General features: G+C 51.6%; 1 protein-coding gene and 1 long non-coding RNA gene across 2 annotated transcripts; one reads left to right on the top strand and one right to left on the bottom strand.

The window, feature by feature from the left end:
* Positions 1-28: 28 nt before the first annotated feature.
* Positions 29-5771, bottom strand: REC8 (REC8 meiotic recombination protein). The gene is made up of 19 exons (XM_072837998.1): positions 5583-5771; positions 5412-5480; positions 5165-5307; positions 5004-5079; positions 4774-4894; positions 3718-3802; positions 3284-3363; positions 2935-3067; positions 2771-2843; positions 2603-2688; positions 2401-2450; positions 1917-2060; positions 1520-1586; positions 1260-1393; positions 1020-1068; positions 709-775; positions 482-613; positions 306-412; positions 29-185 (listed from the first exon to the last, which is right to left on the bottom strand). The coding sequence occupies exons 1-19, from the start codon at positions 5636-5638 to the stop codon at positions 94-96; spliced, it is 1764 nt and encodes a 587-aa protein (XP_072694099.1). The 5' UTR covers positions 5639-5771; the 3' UTR covers positions 29-93.
* Positions 5413-10344, top strand: LOC140639717 (uncharacterized). The gene is made up of 2 exons (XR_012036328.1): positions 5413-5785; positions 10131-10344. It is a non-coding gene; the product is annotated as an uncharacterized lncRNA (long non-coding RNA).
* Positions 10345-11349: the final 1005 nt, after the last annotated feature.

Below are 11349 nucleotides of genomic sequence, written 5' to 3'. Positions count from 1 at the left end.
CCGAGAGCAGGAAGCATAGAGCTACATGTTGAGAACAGAGGCAGGAAGACGTAGTTTAATATAGCCAATTTCCCGGTGGCTTTATAATTAGTTCTAACCACAATGGAATCGAGGCCCCAGCCGGATCAGGAGGCGCCCATATGGTTTCTCTTGCTCCAGGCGAAGGATCTGTTGGGCTGCAAGCACTGGTCAAGAGAAGAGGACGGGGCCAGTCAGGGGGGGAATCTGTGTAGCGGCCTCTGGCCTGTGTGTCCTTGCCTCCCTCCCTCCCCCCACCACGTGCACACGCACGCACACACACTCACCCAGAAGCAAGTAAAAGACCCGGGCGGCCATCCAGCGGGGGCTGAAGGGGGACAGCAGGCTGCTGAAATCAGGCTCCCTGTTGGCCTGCAGCTCCTGGGCTACAGCCCTGGGGGGATCAAGAGCTATGAGCTGAAGTCCCCGCCTGGGCCCACCCTGAGGCACCTTTCCCCATCACCTGTACACGGCCTCCAGCGACAGCAACTTGGGCTCCGGGGGCAGCTCCAAAGGCAACTCCAGGGGCATTTCAGGGACCTCAGGCACCACAGGCAACACAGGGGCCTCTGGCTGCTCTGCCTCAGCCCAGGGCCTGGGAGAAAACAGAGGAGTCAGTGGAGCTAGGAGGGAGGCAGGCTGTGACACTGACGAGGGCCATACCCAAAGTCACCTGGGTGGGTGGCTTACCACCGTTCTTCCGGGGGGATGAGGCTGACACGGGACTTCTCTTCCTCAGCCGTTTCTAGAGAGAGCTCTATTGGGAAGGTAAGATCCCAAGGGGGTCTGCTGAGATCTGAGTGGTCAGGGACCTTGAGGCCACTCAGTTGAAGTAGCAGCCACTGCAGTGACTTGTTCAAAGTACACAGGTAGGAGAAACTGTTAAAGAGATCTAGGCCCCCTTACGTTAAATGCTTCCTCTAGTAAAAACCATCAGCAGTTACGGTACCAGCTTCCTGGGATAGTGGCTGGGGTAATGGTCCCCTCCCCCAGGTGCCTACCTGAAGACAGCATGAGGGGCCCACTGGGCTCCTGGGCCTCTCTCAGGACCTGGGGATGGGAGAAAGAGAACTAAGTCCCCAAGTGTCACAGAGGCACCCAGGCAGGGTGACGCTGGCTTGCACTTGGGGATAGGACCTGGCGCCACTGGCCTGGGGGGTGGGAGGGGCCCAGAAGGCAGCCTGCTGGAACTCAAGAGGGGGCCGGCCCTGAGGGCACCCGTCCCCAGGGTGTGCAGTTACCTCGATATCACTTGGGGTTTCCATCCTCCTTTCTTCCTCCTCAGGCTCCGGAGGTGGCCTTCGCCTGAGTGCTCCGAGGGGTGGCTGTGCACAGTGGGTCCAGAGAGCCAGCAGTTCTGGGGGCAGCCAGCCAGCTGGGGAGGAAGGGAGGGAGGGCAGCAGGGATGAGGTCTGAGGTATGAGGAACACAACAAGCAAGGAATATGGGTTCAACTCCCCCCCCCACACACACACACATGCCAGCTCCCACCATTCCTTACAGTGAGTCGGGGTTTGGAATAGCTCTGTGGGGCTTCTGATGGTCCTCTCCAGAGGCTGCACCTTTGGCTGTAAGGGGGAAGTGGGGCAGAGCCAACTCAGAAGTGAGCCACTCCTCCCTGCCCCTTCTCCACCTCTTTGCAATTCATTGTTCCAAGGCCTCTGACCTTCCAAGTGTCAGGCTTCTGCCCCTGCCTGCCCTGCTCACTGCTTACTGGTGCCCATGGATGGGCTATGTGGGTCACTGAAGGAACATGTGTAGACCTGTAACACGTGCTCTCTGGGGATGGATCCCAGTGCAGCCTCAGAGATGAGAAGCCCCAGTATGCATGGCCCCAGGCCCTCCCTGCCTGCCTCCCTCCCTTCGTCCCTCCCCTGCAGAACCTGGGCTGCACTCACACACTCCCAGCAGTGGGCTCTGGTTTGCAGTTGTTCCTGGAATTTCTCCCGGGAGATCTGAGTCTCCTTGTCCCAGAACAATAATTGGCGGCGGCGGCGACGAGCGGGTGGGATCCTAGGACGTGGGGGCACTGGAGGCCGCCTCTGAGTGGAGAGGGGAGGTGGGGGCAAGAATACCCATTACTCCTTTTCCTGCCACATTGGCCGACTATGAAACAGGCCCCACATACCCGCTCCGCAGGCACCCTGGAAGAGAGCTTGGGCAGGGCCTCAAGTGCAGCTCTGACCTCACAGGAGGGGACCCACCTGGGAAGTGCAGGCTGGACAAAATGGAGCGTGGGCGGGGGCACCTTTTACCATTCGCACAAAGACCCAGGTTGGCTAGCAGTTGCCTAGGGCTTGGGGCAGCTGAGTAGGGATGAGCAGCTCTGGGAGCTGTGAGAATAGGGCAAAGGGGGAGAGAGCTTGGAAGGGCACTACTCACCTCTGGGCTGAGGGGGGCTGGCAGACGCAGCTCCAGAGGAGGGGTCACCTCTGCAACAACATTCTAGGTCCCAGATCTGCAACACCCCTTCACCCCGGCAGCCACCCAGGCAAGAAGCTAGAAGGCCTCCCTTCAGCAAGGTGGAATCCAGGGCCCTTGGCTGCAGTAGCTGGGGAAGGCCCCAGGCAGGATGGGCACTCACCAGTAGGTAGGGCCTCGGGCTCCCAGCCTTCTGGCTTCAGCTCCTCCGGGACCAGGACAGGAAGTGGCTCTGCAACCCCTTCCACCCTGAGGGAAAACGGGCAAGAGAAATGAGGTCAGCCCTCTCAGCACAGACCCCCTAGCTGGCCCAAGGGGGTGTTGCCCTTACAGTGTGAGAGCTGCAGGTGAGAGTGGGGGTACTTCGGCCTCCCCCTCAAGAGCCCGGGGCTCCTCCTTGGATACTGCACAGAGAAAATCAGGGCTTAGAGCGCAGAAGAGCAGACATGGGAGCACTACTGCCCCCGCCCGGCCTGCCCGTGCCAGGGCGCTGACCATCCACTGGCGGAGGGGCCCTACGAGGCCGGAGAGGCCTGCCTAGTCGCTCCTCTAACAAGATAGCTTCGTCTTCCTCGGCAATCAGCAGGTCCAAGTCTCGGCGGCTGATCTCTGGGAGGTCCTGTTCACCCTGTCAAGAGAGGAGGAGTAAGGAGAGGGAATGCAATTCCATTTCTGGAAAAGGCAGTAGCTCTAGGAGATGGGGTGTGAGAGGTGAGTGGCAGGAGGCCTGCTGAAATGGAGACAAGAAGGCAGGACTCGGGGGGCAGACAGGGCCGGGTAAGGTGGGCTGAGCCTCCAGAGGCAGGCCTTAGGCCTGAGGCTCTGTTGCTCGGGGACAACTCACCTCGATGTGCAGCATGCGGATTGGCTCCGCCTCCTGGAGGGTGATGGCCTCTGGAGACAGCACAGTGACCAGGATCCTGTCTGGAGGGGCAGGAGAGTCACACCAGGCCCTCTGCTTCCTTCCAGATTCCCACACCCATGTGGTAAGGCAGAAGCATGGACTCTGGAATCAAGTCAGCCTGGGTTCTGGTCAGGTTTGGGCCGGTCACTGGCAATCCGCCCCTGCCTATGCTGTTTAACCACTACGGGCCTCATTTTCCTCCTCTGTAAAATGGGGTTAAGAATTCTGATCTCACAGGACTCTTGTGAGGCAGAAATAAGGTGACAAAGTGCCCCTCACAGGGCCTGGCTCTTAAGAGAAGCTGAAAGATGGTCATTTCTTCAGTTCCTGGGCCTTCCTACGCCTCTCCTGGGAAGGAGGCTCTCTCTGCTCACCTGGCTTCGGAGGCTCCATGGGGACTTCAGGAGGGGCCTCCTCAAGAACTTTCTCTGGGGTTGCAGCCTCTAGGAGGTGTCGAATCTTTGGGGAGGAAAAAGGAAGGGTTTATCTTCAGCCCGTTTTCCTACTTCCACCACCTTATTCAGACAATAGATTAAGGCTTCGTGTTTAAGCCTTGTGACATGAGCATGCGCTGAGCTCACTCGCCATTTGCTCTTGCCTCCCGTTCCTGCCCCATAAGAACAGTTTTTCTGTGCAGGAAGCACTGCATCCTCATGTCAAGTGTTGTGGGGTATAGAGGAACAGAAAAGACATTTGAGCTTTAGTAGCTTATAGTCTAAGAGGAAGATCAGTTCATATAGGACCCCAGCAAGAGTCCACACAAAGGGTGAAACAAGCCCCTAGCCAAGTACTCATTTCCAAAACAACGTGTGGGCCTGGCCAGGGAGAACGCCTCATAGAAAGGGGTGACATTGGAGCCAGGTCTGCTACGGATACATATGACTTAATACAGAACGAGGGTGACCAGCACAGGCGTGGAGAGCCGCTTGTAGTGGGGAACCGCTGGAGGCTCTTTTTTTTTTTTTTTTAATATTTTACTTATTTATTCATGAGAGACACACACAGAGAGAGGCAGAGACATGGGCAGAAGGAGAAGAAGGCTCCATGCAGGGAGCCTGACTTGGGACACGATCCCGGGACCACACCCTGGGCTGAAGGCTGCGCTAAACCGCTGTGCTACCCGGGCTGCCCTGGAGGCATCTTTGAAAGAAGAAAGTAGCTGCTGTCTTAAGCTGTGGAGGTGTCAGGGTGTGGACAAGGAACAAGGACAGGAAACCCAGGGCTAAGAGATGATAAGCGGCTGCATTAGAGCCTTGGCAGTGGGAACTGTGTGGAGAGTACTTGAGACAAGAGTTGCCTGGAGGGTGACCTTGAATAGATGAGTGGAGCCGTCTTTGTTGGGAGGGGTCCACCATGACAGCCCCCCAGCGTTAGACTGGCACAGGGACAGCACTCCCCTTCTGCACTGTCAACTCATCGGTGAGGCCTACCTGAGGGATACTGAAGGGGCTGGGAAGTGTGGGATCCACAGACATCAACCCAAAAAAGGGGTCTGGAGCATCTTCCAGGGTCTCCATCATGGCCAGGTGGTTAGGAAGCAGCAGGCTGGGTCTGAGAGAGAGGGAAAATGTGGGCTGTCAAGCACTGAGGCAGAGGGCTGACTCCAAGCAGGGAGGTCGCACACCGGCGGCTGAGTGGTTCAGGCCCGCGGGGCACTCACAGGTCAGTGTCCACCATATCAATGCGGATCTGCAGCTGGGCACGGTGCAGGCGCTCCAGGATGTGCTGGATGTCCTCTGTGGGCAGGGGTGGCAAGGTGGAGCGCATGCCTAGTCCAGGGCCACTCGGCTTTGCCCCATCTCCGAGCCTTCCCAGCCTTACCTACGAGGTACTGGCATTGTTGAGAGTAGACCCGGATCACGCCGATCTGCAGCTGGGCTGACAGATACAGGGAGAAGCGGGGCCGTGGCTGGCCAGGCTGCGGGGGCTGAACTCGTACCAGCACATAATCCAGGATTTCCTCACTGCGGGGGACGACGCGCCCTGGTCACGCTGCGCCACGGCCCGCCCCTCCTCCCCTGCCCCGCCCGCTCAGGCCAGGCCGCTCCTCCCCTTCCTCCGGCCTTACCAGGTCTTCACCACGTTCACCTTCAGATACTCGCGCTTCACCAACCGGCTGCCGCGGGTCGCTGCCAGCCTGGGGGCGGGGGGCGGGGGGCGGAGGAGGGGGTGGATGGCGGGGGCAGCGCGGGCTGGGGCCCCTGGGTGCCCCTCCCGGCGCTCACGGCTGGGCCCTTACCAGATGGTGGCGAAGCAGCCAGTGTGGCGCTGAAGCACGTTGGGATAGTAGAACATCGTCCCACCGGGCTTTCACCCTCGTCCCCACCACTCCTCCGCTGGATCTCGGTCTCGATCCGAGTCCTTTGTGGCACTGGGCTTCCCGACAGCGTCGGGGCAAAGGCTTTGGAGAGGCGGCACCCCGGGTGGCCCCCAGGACGCCAGGTAAAGGAACCGACGTGCGGCGGGGAAACAATTAAGGCGAGGAGGCAACCGAGGCGCGGACTGCACACACGCCGGGGGGGCCGCCCCCGCCTGCCGCCCCGAGTGGGGTCACACGCCGCGTGGCTGCTTCGAACTTACTGGGGCCTTCCGGGTCGGCTCCGGGTTGGAGGTGCAGAGCTCCGAGGGCGGGCTCCGAGGGCGGGCGGCGGGCCTCCGCAGGGGCGCGGGCTCCCGGGCTCCCGGGCCTTGCACTCCGCTCGGGCACCTGCAGTCCCGGCGCGGCTAGATCCCGCCGCAGGGGGCGCGCGCTCCGGGGCTGGGCGCCTCCCTCGTCATTAGATGGCGGCGGACCCCACAACAGCCAATGGGGAGCAGGGATGGGCTTGGGGGCGCTCTGCTCCAGGACGCCGAGCAGCCCACTTGGCCTCGAGGCAACCCGGCTCCTGGCGGGCAGCGGCCAATCAGAAGGAGCCCACGTGCTGCGCGGGCCATTGTGAGGTGTCCTGACCAATGGACTCTCGTTCTCGCCTCTGGTAACAAGGGTTCCTCGGTGGCACTTCTCTGCTGACCAATGAGCGAGGAGCTCGTCCCAGCCAACCCCCCCCCCCCCCGCCCCCCAGCCGGCTTGGTAACAAGGGGTTTCAACTACTAGAAAAGGTCGGGTCATGCCCGGGGCAACTGCCCCGCCCCATTCTGGGCGCCTGACCTGAGGTCAGACCTCGCCCTTTCCCCTGAAGCCCACCCAGGCCCAACCAAGCACCGAAGATCCAAGATCGGTCCGCCTCTGCGCGCAGCCCTGGGCAGGCGGAAACGGTGTGCGGTGGGCTTGAAGCCGCCAAGATCGGTGGGGACGAAGTCAGATCTCACAGGAAGCATGCTCAGTCATTTGCTAAACTTGAACAATTTTAGCATGCCCATGGGCATGCCCTGCCCGGCTGTTTTCCAGCTCTGACTGTTCTGGCTGAAGCAGACCGCCCCTTTGTGCGATGCGGGGCATACCTCTCTGCATGCAAAAGCCATTCGGCTCAAACCACTGTTTCTCCCTGCGCCTCCTGCCTTTGTACAGCCTCGTGTTTGGCCTAGGATGCCCCTCCCAGCCTTGACCCCAGGGCTTGCTTCTGCCTCTGTAACACTCGGCTCTTACTGCGGCTGAGCTGACCCTGTATTATTTTGTTCCTTCAGTCTACAAGCTTTTGAGCTTGAGATTTTTTTTTTTTCTTTCTCCAACTGCTTCCCGGAACCTAGGCAGTAAACATTTGTCAAATACCCCAAATTTACAACCACGGAAAGTCAAAGCTGACAGATTTCCAAATTTAGTCCTTGTAAGCTTTACAGGACTTGCTTTTACAGGTGAGAAAACAGGCCCATATGATGGTTTTTCCCAGACCACAAAGCTTCTTAATGACAGGCTGGTTGGGAACTCTGTTCCAGTGTTTATAGTACCTATTCCATGATGCTTGGCTAGATTAGTTTCTAAATAATACAAATTGTTTCAATCACTGTACATATATCAATGTTTATAAATTCACATGGGGCCACAAAGATGACAAAGGGGGCATCCACCCTTAAGGTACTTAGAACCTAGTGTAGGAGATAAGAAATAGAGTAATGTACTTATCCATCCCTCTGTTCAGCAAGTATTTATGATGTGCCTATGTGTCATGTACTCCTCTAGGCACCGGGGATAGGGCAATGAACCAACAAGTCCCTGTTCTTTTATTTTTTTTTTTTAAGGTTTTTATTTATTTATTCATGAGAAACACAGAGAGAGAAAGAAGCACAGACAGAGGCAGAGGGAGAAGCAGGCTCCATGCAGGGAGCCCGACGTGGGACTTGATCCCGGGTCCCCAGGATCACGCCCTGGGCCAAAGGCAGTGCTAAACCGCAGAGCCACCCGGGATGCCCCAAGTCCCTGTTCTTAGGGGTTAAGGAAGGAGAGATGATAAGCAAGTAGACAAATAGAAATATGTTAAGTGCTGACCAGTGCTATGAGAACAATGAGGCAGCATAGAAGAATAGAGAAGAGTGAGCGCTGCTGTTTACGTACGGTGCTCAGGGAAGCCCTCTCTGAGGGAGAAGGCAAAAGCACCCTCCTGAAGGAAGGATATTTTACACGAAACCCCCCAGCAACTGCAAAGGTCCTGAGACAGAAATATGCTAAGTTCAAGGAGCCTGGAGCAAGAATGACAAGGGGTGATGTTAGAGAGGAAGATAGGGGTCACATCACAAGGAGCACAGAGGCCACTGTAAGGATTTGGGCTTTTACTCTGTAGGAGTCAACAGCTAATGGAGGGTTTTGAGCAGAGGAATGACATGAGATTTATGTGTTAAGACAATCTCTACTGTGTTGAGAATAGGCAAAGGTGGACAATAGTGGAGGGAGAAAAAAAGATGTAGAAGGAAGGATAAAGAGATATGACAGTAGCTTGTTCCAAAGTGTTAGTGGTGAAAGTAGAGAAAAGTGGTCAGATTCTGGATAGATTCTGAAGGAATAAGGGGATCTGCTGATGGATTGGATGTGGGGTATGGCAGAAAAATGGAAGAGGACACTATAATCATAAATGGAACAATCCAACCAGAAAATAAAACAATTGTAAATACTTATGCACCCAAATACATGAAGCACTTAATAACATATAAAGGAAGTAATCAATAGTAATACAATAATAGTAGGGGACTTTAATCCTCGCTTACATCAATGGACAGGTCATCTAAACAGAAAGTAAAGAAACAGTGGCTTTGAATGACCCATTGGACCAGATGGATTTAACATATATATTCAGAACATTCCATCCTAAAACAGCAGAATATACATTCTTTTCAAGCACACATGGAATATTCTCCAGAATAGATTACATATTAGGCCACAAAACAAGTCTCAACAAATTAAACATCGAAGCCATGCCATGTATCTTTTCTAACCACAACACTATGAAACTAGAAATCAACCATAAGAAAAAATCTGGAAAGATCACAAATACATGGAGATTGAATAACATGCTAGTAAGCAATGAATGGGTCAATGAAGAAATCAAAAAGGATATCAAAAAATACAGACACAGGCAGCCTGGGTGGCTCACTAGTTTAGCGCCGCCTTCAGCCCAGGGCCTGATCCTGGAGACCCGGGATCAAGTCCCACGTCAGGCTCCCTGCATGGAGTCTGCTTCTCCCTCTGCCTGTGTCTCTGCCTCTCTCTATCTCTCTCTGTGTCTCTCATGAATAAATAAATTGAAAAAATCTTAAGAAAAAATACAGACAGATGAACATTAAAACACAACAGTCTAAAATTGTTGGAATGCGACAAAAGAAGTTCTAAGAGGAAGACTTATAGTAATACAGACCTACTTCAAAAAGCAAGAAAAATCTCAAACCTTATACCTAAAGGAGCTAGAAAAAGAAGAACAAAACCCAAAACCAATAAAAGGAAAGAAGTAAGGAAATAATAAAGATTAGAGCAGAGAGATGTCTTGGTGGCTCAGTGGTTGAGCATCTGCCTTTGGCTCAGGTCTTGATTCCAGGGTCCTGGAATCTAGTCCCACATCGGGCTCCCCACAGGGACCCTGCTTCTCCTTCTGCCTATGTCTCTGCCTCTCTCTGTGTCTCTCATGAATAAATGAATAAAATCTTTTTTAAAAATTTAAAAATGGATAGATCAATGAAAGTAGGAGGTGGTTCTTTGAAAAGATCAACAAAATTTATAAACTGTTAAAAGCTAGACTAAAAAGAAAAGCATTCAAAATCGGAAATGAAAGAGGAGAAATAACAACCAATACCACAGAAATACAAAAGATCATAAAAGAATATTATGAAGACTTATATGCCAACAAATTGGACAACCTAGAAGAAATGAGTAAATTCCTAGAAACATAACTGAGTCAGAAGGAAATAGAAAATTTGAACAGACCAGTTATCAGCAATGAAATTCAATCATTAATCAAAAAACTGTCAATAAACAAAAAGTCCAGGACTGGATGGCTTCACAGGTGAATTCAACAAAATATTTAAAAAAGAGTTAATACCTATGCTTTTCAAATTGTTCAAAAAAAAAAAAAATAGGAGTACCTGGATGTCTCAGTTAAATATCTGCCTTCATCTCAAGTCATGATCCCAGTGTCCTGGGATCAAGTCCTATGGCAGGCTCCCTGCTCAACCTGCTTCTCCCTCTCCCTCTGCCTCTCCTTCTGCTTGTGTTGTCTATCTCTGTTGAATAAGTAAATAGAATCTTAAAAAAAAAAAAGATGACAGAATGCTTCCAAATTCATTGTATGAGGTCTGCATTGTCCTGATACAAAAAACAAACAAAAAAAGAAAACCACAGGCCAGTGATTCTTCTTTTTTTTTTCAGGCCAGTGATACTGATGAACAAAGATGCAAAAGCCCTCGACAAGATATTAGCAAACTGAATCCAATAATACACTAAAAAAAAAATCATTCGTCACAATCAAGAAGGATTTATTCCTGGGTTGCAAGTGTGGTTCAATATTTGCAAATCAATCATGATGTGTCATATTGTTAAGGATAAAAAACATATGGTCATTTCAATAAATGCAGAAAAAGCATTTGACAAAGTACAACATTCATTCATGATAAAGACCTTTAACAAAGTAGATTTAGAGGAAACATACCTCAACATTATAAAGGCCATATATGTTAAGACCTACAGGTGACACCATTTTCAATGGGGAAAAACTGAAAGCTTTTCCCCTAAGGTCAGGAAAAGGTAAGGATGTTCATTCTCACCACTTTTATTCAACATAGTACTGGAAGTCCTAGTCACAGCAATCAGATAAGAAAAAGGAATAAAAGGCATCCAAATTGGTAAGGAAGAATTAAAATTTTCACTATTTGCAGATGACATGATACTATATATAGAAAACCTTAAAAACTCCACCAAAAAACTACTAGACCTGATCAATGAATTCAGTAAGGTCACAGGATACAAAATCAATGTACAGAAATCCATTGCATTTCTATACACTAATAATGAAGCAGCAGAAAGAGAAATGAAGAAAACAATCCCATTTATAATTGTACCCAAAATAATAAAATACCTAGGAACGAACCTAACCAAAGAGGTAAAAGATCTGTACTCTGAAAACTATAAAACACTGATGAAAGAAATTGAATATGACACAAAGAAATGGAAAGAGATTCTATGCTCATGAAGTGAACAAATATTGTCAAAGTGTCTATACTATCCAAAGCAATCTACAGATTTAATGCAATCCCTGTCAAAATAGCATGAATCCCTAGCAATAGTAACTTTGAAAAACAATATTTTTCAAAAAACTAGAATAAACAATCCTAAAATTTGTATGCAACCACAAAAAAACCTCAAATAGCCAAAGCAATCCCAAGAAAGAAAAGCAAAGCTGGAGGCATCATAATCCAGACTTCAAGTTATATTACAAAGCTGTAGTAATCAAAACTGTATGGTACTGCCATAAAAACAGACACAAAGAGGGATGCCTGAGTGGCACGGTTGGTCAAGCATCCAACTCCTGGTTTTGGCTTAGATTGTGATTTCAGGGTCCTGGGATTGAGCCCTGTGTCAGCTCTGTGCT

Source organism: Canis lupus, chromosome 9, assembly GCF_048164855.1.
Source record: "Canis lupus baileyi chromosome 9, mCanLup2.hap1, whole genome shotgun sequence".
In the NCBI taxonomy this organism is placed as follows: domain Eukaryota; kingdom Metazoa; phylum Chordata; class Mammalia; order Carnivora; family Canidae; genus Canis; species Canis lupus.
This window is presented reverse-complemented; position numbering and strand designations above follow the sequence as displayed.

Bases quoted from the DNA above. Each gene is read 5' to 3' on its own strand.
- REC8 (XM_072837998.1), bottom strand. From the start codon at position 5,638: ATGTTCTACTATCCCAACGTGCTTCAGCGCCACACTGGCTGCTTCGCC. The intron at 5,308-5,411 runs GTAAGGCCGGAG...CGTCCCCCGCAG, and splicing joins GTGAACGTGGTGAAGACCTG to TGAGGAAATCCTGGATTATG. The intron at 1,394-1,519 runs GTAAGGAATGGT...CTTCCTCCCCAG, and splicing joins ATTCCAAACCCCGACTCACT to CTGGCTGGCTGCCCCCAGAA.